At 49.1% G+C, this 14,911-nt stretch overlaps 2 protein-coding genes across 2 annotated transcripts in view; one reads left to right on the top strand and one right to left on the bottom strand.

The window, feature by feature from the left end:
* POP5 (POP5 ribonuclease P/MRP subunit) overlaps positions 1 to 401 on the top strand; it is a 124,375-nt gene extending 123,974 nt beyond the window's left edge. Inside the window, exon 5 of the mRNA XM_078667694.1 lies at positions 16 to 401. Coding sequence (XP_078523820.1) covers positions 16 to 119 — 104 coding nt within the window. The 3' untranslated portion in view covers positions 120 to 401. The remainder of the gene's footprint in view (positions 1 to 15) is intronic.
* Positions 387 to 14,911, bottom strand: part of RNF10 (ring finger protein 10) — a 551,920-nt gene continuing 537,395 nt past the window's right edge. Inside the window, exon 17 of the mRNA XM_078667693.1 lies at positions 387 to 1,388. Within this exon, the coding sequence (XP_078523819.1) occupies positions 1,315 to 1,388 (74 nt within the window). The 3' untranslated portion in view covers positions 387 to 1,314. The remainder of the gene's footprint in view (positions 1,389 to 14,911) is intronic.

The raw sequence follows: 14,911 nt of genomic DNA, 5'->3' as shown, positions 1-14,911 counted from the left end.
GTGTTCTCATTTCAGAAGAAAGGGATGCTATTCAGAGATCAATCATGAGCTGTTCCCTCCTAGATGAAGAGGAGAAGGAATACATGGAGAGTGAAGAGGAAGGTGTTGAAACAGAATAAAGATGAACCCATCACAGAGCTGGCCCTCTGGAAGTTGCTGCCCTAAAGACCCTCATGCATCTGGGACAATTCTAACTCAAAGTGGTCTAATAATTTGAAAAGTGCACAATGTTCAGTGATTACTTCTTGACATACCGTGCTATACACAAAAGGTAATCTCTTCTGAAACAGTTTTTTATGTGAACTACAGCAGTTTGTAAGTGCAGGAATGTTTGTAAATATCTGACTGGTATCACAAGCGTATGATACTGGGAAAGTGAATAAAGCTTTTTATTTCTGTCACTCAACTTTATTAGGAACAAAATTCAGTGTTCAGTTTGACAAGAGTTCAGATGTTGCTTACTCTTTATTGCAACTCCAGTTACAACTACCTTTCATTTTCTTTCAACACATCAACTCTTCAAACTAGTAAGCATTACATATGTTTAAACAAAAGTCCAAGTTGTATTTTGAAACTGATTCACCATCATACCATCAGTTTATTTAAAGCATTAAGCAACCCTATCTGGCCCCCAACGAAAGTGTCTTAAACAGATGATCACAGGACTGGTTATCTATAGTGAAATTTGGTGTAGTTTATTGTAAGCCAACACATTCACCCGGAATCAGCTCATTGTACAGCGTACTCCCAAATGCCACTCAAACCTCAGTTTAAATGTGCACTATCTGGAAGAATCCCACCTATGATAAACATACCCTGAACAAACAAGCCAGCAATTCAAATTATTTCACCACATCCAATATACCATTTTCCTTGCTGGTCCATAAGTGGTGGTTGCTGATATTCCTAATGTACCTTGAGTAGGTCCAGGAGGCCAATCAAATTCAGACTACACAGAGCTGTGTGGAGGACAACTAGAGTTCGTTGCTTGACAAAATTAACATTAGTCTGACAACCAAAAAGGAATCTAAATTGCTCAAACTGAATTAACAAGCTATAGCAGCAAAGAAAGCCATAAAAATAAAAGTAATTTGTGGAACATGAAGAGTAAATACTCCCTCCTTGCGATAGCTCAAAGTGGTTTCTCTTGGTATGGTGTTACTCGCACTTAGGAACCATCCAAGTGGCTTCTGTTATAACAGGAATCTCAAAAGTCAGAGGTTATTCTCAAGGGATCGGGAAGTTCTTTCCTTGGCAATTTGTAATGTGACTTCATTGGTAGTTAATGGGCACATCAAAGTCAATGTTTTGTCATCACTTGGTGTGGACAATCGAAGTGCTGAAGAGAAGTTTCTTCTTTTGTTTCTTTTTCTTGCCTCCCTTTTCCTCTGTTAAGAAAAGAAACAATCATGGATGAACCACTCTAGCATGTTATAAAATGTTACTTCGCATTTAATGACTACTCCAGCAGACTTTCTACAATATTCCTTACCCCAGCGTCAAGGCAAAGTTTTCGTATTTTCTGTCACTATGATAACGCATGTAAAATTGAACCTGCATATGGGATTTCAAGGTATACTAGACCAGCATAGGCGCATAATATCGGTGGTTAAAAGCCAGAGTGGGCAAATCAGCCGCCATGAGGAATTTTGCCCCAAAACGAGCACACTTCCAAGTACCCAACAATTTAATTCAACTATTTGAAACTGAAAAGTTCCTAAAGACTAACTGGAGCAAAATTGCCCCGGAGGAACCCACATTCGGTGTAAAGGGTTAAGAAATGAATAAACATTACATTTAAAATCCTCCTCCAAGACCCAGTAACAACTCCTAAACACTCAAAATTTAATAGGATTACTTTGAACCGAAAACCTTAGGCATTCAATTTAACATTTGAACCAGACAATCTTTGCACCCCTAAACTTTGCCAATCATTTTCCGTTGCAGTACAAGGTTTTTTTTTTTTTTAGATTTTGGCAAGAAACTCACCTGGGTCTTAAACCCACAGAGTGGCAATGTGGAACCCAGAACCACAGACCACTGACAGATGGGCCCAATCATATTGTAGTTCTTTGTCAGAAATCTTTCATTCAACAAGAAGTTACTTACCCTTAACTACAGTTTTCAAACCTTGGTATCTTTGATAAACATGATAGAATCTTTCCCTGTTGCGAAGCTGCGTGATTTACACTACCAGTGCTTAACCTTAACATACATGACCCAAGCATATGCAATGGGTCTCGCATTTGCAAGAGCTTAAGCTATTGGCATTATAAATGACTGCCTTTTATTTATCGGTTTTGATCATTAACAAATAAAAGGCATTGTCATTTACAATGCCAATACCTAAAAATCTTAAATGCGAGACCGATTTAATTTCAAAGAAGCGGCCGCCATTGTCATGGGCTGCTTGGAAAGTGAAAGCATGCATGGCGCGCTGAATGTTGCAGGAAAACATGTTGTGCCTGCAGTAGGAGAATCTCATTAAAGAAAATGGTGCTTACAGACTAAATAAGACATTCGGTGTAACAGAGGTAAAAGGGCCAGTCCTCATGGGAGGTTACAAATGAAGGCAAGGCATTACTAAGGAGGGACTAACAAGCCTATTAACGAACCAGAAGCCAGCGTTTACAAAATGACAAGCCAATCAAAAATATAGGCAGACAGTGGGCAGGGCTTCAAGTTCATACTCTAATACAGCAGGCACAAAGGACAGAAGGCGGACTTCCTGCAGGTGAATCAGCAGCAATAAAGGGGGAGCTCTGAAGGGCAATCACAGGAAACCGGCTGCCGTTAAATAAGATCACTTGTTCTGACTGAAGTGAAAGGGCCTTGGCATGAAATTCATTGTTGTGCCTGGAGCTAGAAAGAGAACTATGCAGCCTCCTTGCTGAAACTCCACTACACAAAGTTTAGTTTGAATCTACATCACGAGACAAGGCTGGGTTGACAACAGCCACCTGGCATAAAGTGACTTGACATGCATAGCGCACACTTTCATTTATAAGCAGAGGTCATTCCTTTCAATTCAACAGTCCTGACAGACCGGCATACAATAAATAGTGAGTACGATCAGACAGTGGCAAGAGATACACATTTAATAGAATGGGCCAAGGATACATGCACCAGTACATACCCTCGTTTCAGGGAAGGAAGAGGTAGCCAGAGATCAAGTGAGTTCGCCATGCCTTGAATGGGAAAGGACAACAGTAGAGGGTTGATTTTCAGAGGATGTTCAGAGCTCAAGATGGCCAATTCTAGCCCAATTTAAATTAGAGATTCCTTGCAACATGAAGGTTGCACGGTCAGATTTCCAGACTACACCTAGTCTGTTCAGGCTTTTACGAACACATTCGTTGAAGGGAAGAGGGCCTTGCATAGTAAGAAAATCTGAAACTCCATGGAGATTTAAGTGTAAAAAGGAAGTAACTTGATTATTGAATTAGAATGTAATAGAATTGCGCAATCTGAGACCAGAAGAAAACAAGTTACTTACCTGTAACTTTAGTTCTCAAGTATTGGAAGCTTTCATAGATTCACATGCCTGAATCATTCTCCGTCGTCGAGACGGGAGTCTCCGAAAAATAAAAAAGCAATGCTTAGTAGTATAGCAAACTGAAAAGACGCCTAGGCCCATTTCCCTTTTGCAACCCATAGCCTTTGTTATGTAAAAAAGGCCCAAACTTTTCCCTGAACCAATCGGAGCTCCTCACCCTCTAGAACACTCCTGAGAGAACCTTCTGCCCCTCAGATTTTCGTGCACTTGTGCATCAAGAACACTTGTGGAGCTAAATCCAAGGTGAGCCTCTCAGGGGAGGAGGGTGGGTGCATGTGAATCTATGAAAGCTTCCATTACTGGAGAACTAAAGTTACAGGTAAGTAACTCGTTTTCTTACTCCAGTATTGGAACTTTCATAGATTCACATGCCTAAATCAGAATAGCGAGCAGTGAGATTACAAAGCACATTTCTGATACATTTCATAATCATGTTATACAACTTGAAAATCAAGAATATCATACATACACACACATATATATATATATATATATATATATATATATATATATATATATATATATATATAATGTGACTTTGTAAAACAAGCGAAAATACGGATGGATGGAAAGAAGGCTCACCGTTACTGGATTATATTCCGCAGTACCGCCTCTCCCACCGCCGCAGACGACTCTGCGGCTGCCTCCAAGCAGTAGTGCCTGGTGAAGGTGTGCGTAGATGCCCAGGTCGCTGCTCTGCAGATATCCTGGATTGGCACTCCAAATAGTGCAGTTGATGTGGCCACTGCCCTCGTGGAATGAGCACGAACTCGTGCATTTAGAGGCTTTCCAGCAGCTTGATGACAGTAGACAATTGCACTGGAAATCCATCTGGCAATTTCCCTTTTAGATAAAGGGAAACCTTTCCTGGGTGTGCAGAAAGCGACGAAGAGCTGAGAAGATTTGCGAAAGCTCTTAGTTTCTTTTAAGTAGAACTTCATACATCTTTGAACGGTCTAGTGAGTGTAACACTCTTTCCGCTGCTGTTGACGGATGAGGAAAGAAACGTTTTAACACCAACGGCTCATTCAGATGAAAATCAGTTGGCACCTTAGGAATGAATTTTGGATTAGTCCTAAGAATCATTCTATCTTCCTGAAACTGTAGGAAAAGCTCCTGAATTGTGAGCGCTTGCAGTGCACCTACTCTTCTCGCTGAAGTTAGTGCAATGAGAAGAGCCACTTTCCAGGACAAGAACATAAGGTCCGCTCTGTGTATCGGCTCAAACGGTGGTTCCATCAATTGTGACAGTACTATATTGAGATTCCATAGTGGTGGTGGAGGCTTTACTGGAGGAAAGACCCTGAATAATCCCTTCATAAACTGTTTGATGATCCTTGATGACCATAAGGACGGGCCTGATGAAGACCTCCTGTAGCGGGATAAGGCAGCCAAATGCACCTTGATGGAAGTGTGTGCCAATCCTGACTTTGCTAACAGCAGAATGTAAGGTATAATTTGATGAGGTGCAGCAGTAAGAGGGTGAATGTTATGTCTCTTACACCACAGACAAAACCTCTTCCATTTCATCCTGTAGGTTTTGTTGGTACGGTCTGCTCTAGCTTTGGACAGGATTCTCCTACATTCGTGTGAGATGTTTAGATGACTAAACTCAGTGTTCAGGAGAAAGGCTGCTAATCACAAGGATTTCGGGTCCGGATCGAGCACCTGACCCCTGGACATTGTCAGAAGTGATGGAATTGGTCGCAGCCGAACTGGACGGTCCTCCGACAGCAGCAGGAGTTCCGTGAACCAGTGTTGTCTGGGCCACAACGGGGCTATTAGGATCAGCCTCACGGCTCTTTCTTGATCTTCACCAGTACGCGGGGGAGAAGAGGAATTGGAGGAAAACCGTAGGCAAAGACGCCGGACCATGCCATGGAAAACGCATTCCCCCAAGATCTCTTCTGCGGAAGCCAGCTTGCGAAGTACCGGCATTTCCTGTTCTCTCTTGTGGCGAAGAGGTCCACTATTGGTGTTCCCCACCTTTGAAAGATGCTGTCCAGTGTCCCCTGGTCCAGCTCCCATTCGTGGCAGGACGATTTGAGCCTGCTGAGAGTATCCGCCTTGACGTTTTGATCTCAAGGGAGGTGTTACGCTGACAATGATATTCCTTGTTGAAGAGCCCATTCCCATATCTCCTGGGCCTCCTGAGATAGGGACAGAGATCTTGTTCCCCCCTGCTTGTTTAAATAGTGCATCGCCGTAGTGTTGTCTGTTCTTACCAACACCGGCGAACTTCGTATTCGTGGTAGGAAGGCTTGCAATGCCAAGCGGATCGCCCTGAGTTCCAGCAGATTTATGTGCAATCGCTGCTCGTGTACCTTCCAACGACCGCGGACTTGAAGGTCCTGAAGGAAAGCTCCCCATCCTTCTAGGGACGTGTTGGAACCTGGGATGTCAGGTCACCTAGGGTAGCCTGGCCTAGGGTAAGACATAAATTCCAGAGGCACAAGTGTGAAGGTTGCAAACCACCCAGCAGTAAATCCACGCAATAACACACAAAAATGACACTACACCAAAATATGGGAAAATATGAGCTGGTTTATAAAAATAATATCTCTGCTCTTTTGTTTTCAGAAACACAACTTAATTCATTACAGCTTGTCAGGACATAAATCACATTACTATCGAAATTGTTAAATCATATCAATACTCAGCTTCAACAGCACATTCTTTTACATTAAACTCCACTTTACTGGTTTTGGCTTCATCACAGTGTCTAAACCTTTAATCACAACAAGAGCGCACATCCAGCGAGAAGTGTAAGAATTACACAAGTTGTATGTTACCACCCGTGTGCTGTATGAGGAACTTATTACTTCCCTCAAACCAAAGGTACTTCAACACCACATTAGTAGATGCCTCTTCTAATAACAATTGTTGAATGGTTACTTCACTTGTTTCTTTCCTTGACCCCCCCTGCAAAGGAAATCAGGCATCATACTCCACAGTATTGCTAGGGTTACTGACTTGACAACTCGCCCTGCCCTAATGACCAATGAGGCTTTCCTGCGCAGTGCTCGAGTACATTGGGTGAATTCCCAGTCTCAATGTCCTCAATTAGTCAACTCTGCCCCTCGGGTCCACACTAGAGACTTGTGTGGGGAACTCCTAACTGTTGGATCTTCCAGTACTATGATCCAGTCCTTCACCAACCCAGATTCCCACCTTACTTGTGACTCGTTGTGGGAAGTCGAAGGTAGCGGGAGCTCACCGCCGATCTCTTGCACACCAGCGTTGCCTCCCTTCCTCACCAGCCCGGCCACTCAGGAGTAGGGCCCGTGCTGAGGAGAGGTCGCACTGGCCTGATCTCGTCGTTGGGAGCTTTCGTGTCCCGCCGATCCCTCGTCGGGAAGCCTCCGTAGTTTGTAGGGCGACTGCACCCCGGGGCATGCGCAGAGATAAGCGGTTCCGTCGAAGCGCCGCCCCTCTCTACACACTGCCGTCTCCTCACGGGGCCTGCGCGGGGATTAGCGGCTCTGTAGCTCTTCCGCCCCAGAGTCACTGCAGCCTCCGGGCGCCCTCTTCCCTCCTCAGCAGGAAGGATTGAACACCCCCGGTTACACTACCAGGGTGAGGGCTGCGAGTCCGGCAGCTCTCTCGCGACGTCCACGTCACCTTCCTCCCGCGCCTCAAGAGGATGAGGCGAACGCCTGACAGCAATCGCAGGTGAGGGGGCAGGTAGTGAAATGGGAAGGACAAAGAGAAAGGAGGGGTGACCAGTACCCTCTGGCACACACCAACCCCTGGGGAGCTGCTAACAGTTCTTGAGCAGTTACCAGTCACAGGACAGAGGCTGGGGACAGGGGGGTGGGGGGGCACGCTCCTCCAAAGTCTCTCCGACTGGGCAGAGGACTGCGCTCCGCAGCGCTGCAGTCTCCTTCTCCTTTTTACACCCCAATATTCCTTAAAGCTAGGGGTTAGTCAGGCGCCCAGGGTCTCCCTTAACCATACACAGCGGGGACAAGACAAGGATCCCAAAGGAGGAGTAGAGAAGTGAATCAATTAGGCTGCTTCCAAGTCCAGGAGGTCAACCCTTTCACTAGCCTCCCCCCACCTTCCAAGATAGCCTGTCCTCCAGCTGACTCTCTCTGGTTAGACAAAATGGCTGTCCAGCATTCCGCCTTTTATAGGCTGACCCTCAGGAGTCCAGAAGGGACCAGAAGGTTCTGGAACGCCCTATACTACTCTATGGGGCAGGTTCTGGGTTTGGCAGTTAGGGCAGTTGGTAGCCACCATTTTGTGGCTCCAACTATTTTCCTGTCAGAACAGGCCTCTAGGCCTGAGGTGAAAAACTATGAGGGGGGAAAAGAACACCTATCCCCTTGACCAACACCTAGAAAAAGTTAGTGGACACAAAAATTATTAAAGGTATGAGGGGCAAAAAGGGGACAAAATAAATAATAAATTGGAGGAACTACGCAAAAAGCCAGACAGGTCTAACACGCGTCCCCCCCAGCTGAAAGTGGGGAGAACTACCCAACCCCTTGGGAGTCCTCATCACTAAGGCGGAAATACCTGGAGAGACCGTCTGCATTGGCGTGGTCCACTCCAGGCCGATGTTCCACCCGGAAGTCCATTCCCTGTAGAGAAATGGACCACCTCAACAGCTTGGGATTTTCCCCCTTCATTTGCATCAGCCAACGAAGGGGTCGGTGGTCGGTCTGAACCAGGAAGTGCGAGCCAAAGAGGTATGGCCGCAGCTTCTTCAGAGCCCACACCACCGCAAAAGCTTCCCTCTCAATTGCACTCCACTTCTGTTCCCGGGGAAGCAGTCTCCTGGATAAGAAGACCACAGGCTGATCCAGGCCCTCTTCATTTAGTTGCGATAACACTGCCCCAATGCCATGTTCTGACGCATCTGTCTGGACAATGAACTCCTTGGAGAAGTCTGGGGCCCTCAGGACCGGTGCTGCACACATCGCCTGCTTTAGTTTCTCAAAAGCTTGCTGACAAGCTCCCGTCCAAACTACCCGTCGAGGTTGTTTCTTTGAGGTGAGCTCTGTGAGGGGCGCCACAATAGTGCCATACCCCTTCACAAAGCGACGGTAGTAGCCTGTGAGGCCCAGGAAAGCTCGGACCTCAGTCTGTGTCTTGGGGGGTTCCCAGGCCATGATTGCCTCAAACTTCGCCTGCAGGGGCTGCACAGTCCCCCTACCCACCAAGTGTCCAAGGTACACAACCGACCCCTGCCCAATCTGGCATTTGCTGGCCTTGATTGTCAATCCAGCTTGTTTCAGGGCCTGGAGAACTGCTTGCAAATGGTCCTCCCAACTGCTACTGAAGACAGCAATGTCATCCAGGTAAGCAGCAGAGAAACTCTCCATTCCAGAGAGAACCTGGTTCACCAGCCGCTGAAATGTGGCAGGGGCATTCTTGAGCCCAAAGGGCATCACGCAAAACTGGAAGTGTCCCTCAGGCGTGGAGAAGGCTGACCTTTCCTTTGCTCCATCTGTCAAGGAGATCTGCCAGTACCCCGAAGTGAGGTCAAAGGTACTCAGATATTGGGCAGCTCCTAGCCGGTCAATTAATTCATCCACCCTAGGGATCGGATGAGCATCAGTCTTTGTCACTGAGTTCAGTCCCCGGTAATCCACACAGAACCTCAGTTCGGGTGTGGTGCCTGGTGGAGCGGCTTTTGGCACTAGCACCACCGGACTGGACCAAGGGCTGTTGGAAGGTTCTATGACTCCCAGCTCTAGCATCTTGGTAACCTCTCCATGGATGCTAGCCTTCACCTTGTCGGACAGCCGGTAGGTCTTCGACTTCACTGGTGGGCTGTCCCCTGTGTCCACATCATGGGTACACAGGTGAGTCCTTCCCGGGACAAGGGAGAACAACGTAGAGTACTGCTCCAGTATCTGGCGGCAGTCCTCCCGCTGCTCAGGAGATAGAGTGGGAGAGAGGATCACTCCCTCCACTGACCCATCCTTCTCTTGAGACGAGAACAAGTCTGGGAGAGGTTCACTTTCCGCTTCCTCCTCCCCATCAGTCACCATCATCAACATGACCTCGGGCCTCTCATGGTGGGGTTTGAGTCGGTTGGCATGCAGCACCCGTAGGGGCTGTCGAGGGGTCTTAAGGTCCACCAGGTATGTGGCCTTACCCTTCTTCTCCAACACTTCAAATGGGCCTGTCCAGCGATCCTGGAGGGCACTAAGCTCTCCAGGTTCCATCACCCACACTTTCTGGCCAGGCTCCAATTCCACCTGGTGAGCATTGTGGTCATACCCTCTTTCATGACTGCCTGGCTGGCCTCCAAGTTGTCAGAAGCTTGCTTCCACAACTTCGCCATTTGGCTCCTGAAGGCCAGCATGTAGCTCACCACATCCTGGGGGGGTTTCCGGGGAGACTTCTCCCAACCATCCTTCACCAGGCTGAGAGGACCGCGTACAGGGTGCCCATACAGAAGTTCAAAGGGGCTGAAGCCCACTCCCTTCTGTGGCACTTCCCTGTAAGAGAATAGCAAACAGGGTAGGAGGACGTCCCATTTCCTCCGTAGGCTTTCGGGCAGACTTCTGATCATGCCCTTCAAGGTTTTGTTAAACCTCTCAACCAGTCCATTTGACTGGGGGTGATAAGGAGTGGTGAACCGGTAGGTCACTCCACACTCCCACATCGCCCACATGTAAGCTGACATGAAGTTGGTCCCCCTGTCAGACACAACTTCCTTGGGGAATCCCACTCGGGTAAAGATCCCCATTAGGGCTCTAGCCACCACAGGTGCAGTGACTGTCCTCAGAGGAATTGCCTCTGGGTACCGTGTGGCATGATCCACCAGAACCAGGATGAACCTGTGACCAGCTGTTGGTGGATCTAACGGCCCTACAATGTCGATGCCCACCCTCTCAAAGGGGGTGCTAACGACTGGAAGTGGTTCCAGGGGAGCCTTCAGCTTCACCCCTGTTTTCCCACTGGCCTGGCAGGATACACATGTCCGACAGTAAGTGTTGGACGCCACTTTCATCTGAGGCCAGTAAAAGTGGAGGACAAGCCGAGCAAAGGTCTTGTCCTGACCTAAGTGTCCTGCCAGGGGTATAGCATGAGCCAATTCTAGCAGAAAGGCTCGGTATTGTTGCGGGACTACCAAGGCCCTTGATGAACCAGGTAAGGGTACCTTGGGTTCACTGTAGAGGAGTCCATCCTCCCAGTAAATATGGTAGTGTCCCGTAACATCACCTGCTGCCTGGGCTTCAGCCTGTCGCCTCAGTCCCTCAAGGGTAGGGCACTCCCTCTGCCCCTTACAGAATTCCTCTCTGGTAGGACCTCCCTCCACATGCCACTCAGCAGGGATGGGTAAATCCTCCAGAGAGTCTCCTTCCCCCTCCACGGACTCCTGGTCCACCACCGCAGGTGGCCGATCTGTCACATGGGGTGTGGAAGCCGAAGCAGGCTCTTCCTGTCTCCGGGTCTGTCCCTTTTTGGCAGTGGGTTGGGCCATTGTTCCAGGCTCCAACCCAGGCGAACTCCCTCTCCGGGCAGTCGCAGACCGTGTGCTCACACAGGCCCAGTCAGGTGTACCCAGCATCGCAGAGTGCGTCCGGTATTCCACCTCTCTCCAAGTGTTTTGCTCCATGTCATTCCCCAGCAGACAATCAACTGGCACGGCAGGGCTTACGGCAACTCGAAGTGAACCTGCAACCCCCTCCCACTCAAAGGGAACCTCAGCCACTGGATAGTGGCCCATTCTGCCGTCAGCCGTCAGCCATAGCGGCGGGGTGGAGTACATTGGGAACCACCCGCTCTGGAGACACCAGTTGACTTCTCACCATAGTCATACTGGCTCCTGTATCTCTCAGAGCCTCCCCTCTCTGGCCATTGATGGTGACCCACTGCCCATACTTTGTAGTATTTGGGGGCACCTGGATCTTTGGAACCATCTCCCGCTCTCCCAGGGACACTAAGGTGACACCCGCCCACTCACCCCCCTTATCTAAGGGCAACTCCTCCCCGAGCGCTACACTAGCCTCTCCCGGTGGTTTTCCTCCGGTGGGAGGGGGTGGTCTCTTTGGGCATCTGACATCTCCCTTATAATGTCCAACACCACCACACTCAAAACAGTGGAGAACCCTTGGCTGCTGGCTTTGGCCAGGATTAGGGTTTCTGGGCGGGTTTACCTTAGGGGTGAAACCTGTTCCCTTACCTTGGAAATTGTTTTGGGGACCTTTAGAGAACACCCTCTTTTTATCTCCCCCCTCCTTCTTCTGAGGGGCGCCCTGTCCGGCCTTTTGGGAATCCCCTCCAGTCCCCTTTGAGGACACCCGGGTACTTGCCCAGATGTCCGCCTCCTCTGCAAGCTTCCGGGGATTGGTCAGCTTGCTGTCCACCAGGTGTTGGCGCAGCTCGGGAAAACATTTCTCGAGGAGGTGCTCTTTCAAAAATAGATCATACAACCCCTCATAGTCCTTCACCTCACTGCCCTTTACCCAGCCCTCCAATGCCTTTCGTGCGTAGTCAAGGAAGTCCACCCAGTTCTGGGTGCTTAACTTGTGGCTCCCCTGAACTTCTGGCGATACCTTTCCGGGGTAAGCCCAAACTTCCTGACCAATGCTAGCTTCATGGTGGGGTAGTTGGTCTGCTCCTCTGATTCCAAGGCCAGCAAGGTGTCCCGACCAGTAGGAGGCATGTACTTATACAACCCACCCCCCCAGTGCTTCTCCTGGATCCCATGGGCTCTTAAGGAGACCTCATAGGCTGCCAGCCACTTGGCTATGTCATCCCCCTGACTATAGCTGGCAATTATATCCTTAGGCAGGTAGGGTCTGGACTCCCTGGTTGGTTCTCTGGTTTCGCTGCCACCATTTGGAGTTGGAAAGGGTCCCCGTTGCAGGGCCTGGAGTTCTAACTCTTTTAGTTTGAATTCATGAGCCATTCTCCGCTCTTCCTTCTCCTGTTCTAACCTCCTCCTCTCCCTCTTTTCTTCCAACTCCATTTTTGCTATTTCCCACCTTAACAGTCTATCCTCTCTCCTGTCAGCTAACTCGGTTTCTGACAACCCTCTCGATGACACACTGCTGCCCTCCCGTGAGGTTGCCTTGGGGCTGATTGACATCTCACCCACCCCCGGGGAACATTCCGCAGTCCTATCAATGACAGTACCTCTGTCCGATCCCTCCTCTTCCACCGTTCCCTCCTCATTGCGCGCTTCCACCCAAGCCCTCAAACTGGTCTGGAGTTCCCCCTTCTTGGCACCACGCTTAAAGAACACTCCCAATTGTTGACAGAAATCTTTTAGCTGGGCCAATGAATAAGTGTCCAGTTTTTCCAGTGCAAATTCCATTTTGCAAAAGGGCAACACAAGGTTAAGCACACAAAAAGAATAGAGTGGCAAGGGCAACCTGAAGCTACCTCCACCCCACCACCAGGAACAAATTTGGAAAAACAAAAATAAAAATTAGGAGGGCCGCTAGGAGAAAACTCCTGGTGTAGGCTAGTGTATTACGTTTAATTACTACTGAGTAGCTGCAACCACAGTCAGGATCCCACCGCTAGACACCAATCTGTTGGAACCTGGGATGTCAGGTCACCTAGGGTAGCCTGGCCTAGGGTAAGACATAACTTCCAGAGGCACAAGTGTGAAGGTTGCAAACCACCCAGCAGTAAATCCACGCAATAACACACAAAAATGACACTACACCAAAATATGGGAAAATATGAGCTGGTTTATAAAAATAATATCTCTGCTCTTTTGTTTTCAGAAACAAAACTTAATTCATTACAGCTTGTCAGGACATAAATCACATTACTATCGAAATTGTTAAATCATATCAATACTCAGCTTCAACAGCACATTCTTTTACATTAAACTCCACTTTACTGGTTTTGGCTTCATCACAGTGTCTCAACCTTTAATCACAACAAGAGCGCACACCCAGCGAGAAGTGTAAGAATTACACAAGTTGTATGTTACCACCCGTGTGCTGTATGAGGAACTTATTACTTCCCTCAAACCAAAGGTACTTCAACACCACATTAGTAGATGCCTCTTCTAATAACAATTGTTGAATGGTTACTTCACTTGTTTCTTTCCTTGACCCCCCCCTGCAAAGGAAATCAGGCATCATACTCCACAGTATTGCTAGGGTTACTGACTTGACAACTCGCCCTGCCTTAATGACCAATGAGGCTTTCCTGCGCAGTGCTCGAGTACATTGGGTGAATTCCCAGTCTCAATGTCCTCAATTAGTCAACTCTGCCCCTCGGGTCCACACTAGAGACTTGTGTGGGGAACTCCTAACTGTTGGATCTTCCAGTACTATGATCCAGTCCTTCACCAACCCAGATTCCCACCTTACTTGTGACTCGTTGTGGGAAGTCGAAGGTAGCTGGAGCTCACCGCCGATCTCTTGCACACCAGCGTCGCCTCCCTTCCTCACCAGCCAGGCCACTCAGGAGTAGGGCCCGTGCTGAGGAGAGGTCGCGCTGGCCTGATCTCGTCGTTGGGAGCTTTCGTGTCCCGCCGATCCCTCGTCAGGAAGCCTCCGTAGTTTGTAGGGCGACTGCACCCCGGGGCATGCGCAGAGATCAGCGGTTCCGTCGAAGCGCCGCCCCTCTCTACACACTGCGGTCTCCTCACGGGGCCTGCGCGGGGATTAGCGGCTCTGTAGAAGCGCCGCCCCAGAGTCACTGCAGCCTCGGGGCGCCCTCTTCCCTCCTCAGCAGGAAGGATTGAACACCCCCGGTTACACTACCAGGGTGAGGGCTGCGAGTCCGGCAGCTCTCTCGCGACGTCCACGTCACCTTCCTCCCGCGCCTCAAGAGGATGAGGCGAACGCCTGACAGCAATCGCAGGTGAGGGGGCAGGTAGTGAAATGGGAAGGACAAAGAGAAAGGAGGGGTGACCAGAACCCTCTGGCACACACCAACCCCTGGGGAGCTGCTAACAGTTCTTGAGCAGTTACCAGTCACAGGACAGAGGCTGGGGACAGGGGGGGGGCACGCTCCTCCAAAGTCTCTCCGACTGGGCAGAGGACTGCGCTCCGCAGCGCTGCAGTCTCCTTCTCACACCCCAATATTCCTTAAAGCTAGGGGTTAGTCAGGCGCCCAGGGTCTCCCTTAACCATACACAGCGGGGACAAGACAAGGATCCCAAAGGAGGAGTAGAGAAGTGAATCAATTAGGCTGCTTCCAAGTCCAGGAGGTCAACCCTTTCACTAGCCTCCCCCCACCTTCCAAGATAGCCTGTCCTCCAGCTGACTCTCTCTGGTTAGACAAAATGGCTGTCCAGCATTCCGCCTTTTATAGGCTGACCCTCAGGAGTCCAGAAGGGACCAGAAGGTTCTGGAACGCCCTATACTACTCTATGGGGCAGGTTCTGGGTTTGGCAGTTAGGGCAGTTGGTAGCCACCATTT

This window comes from Lissotriton helveticus, chromosome 11 (assembly GCF_964261635.1).
Source record: "Lissotriton helveticus chromosome 11, aLisHel1.1, whole genome shotgun sequence".
Classification (NCBI taxonomy): domain Eukaryota; kingdom Metazoa; phylum Chordata; class Amphibia; order Caudata; family Salamandridae; genus Lissotriton; species Lissotriton helveticus.
The sequence above is the reverse complement of the archived record's forward strand: the minus strand, read 5'-3'. Positions and strand labels throughout refer to the sequence as shown.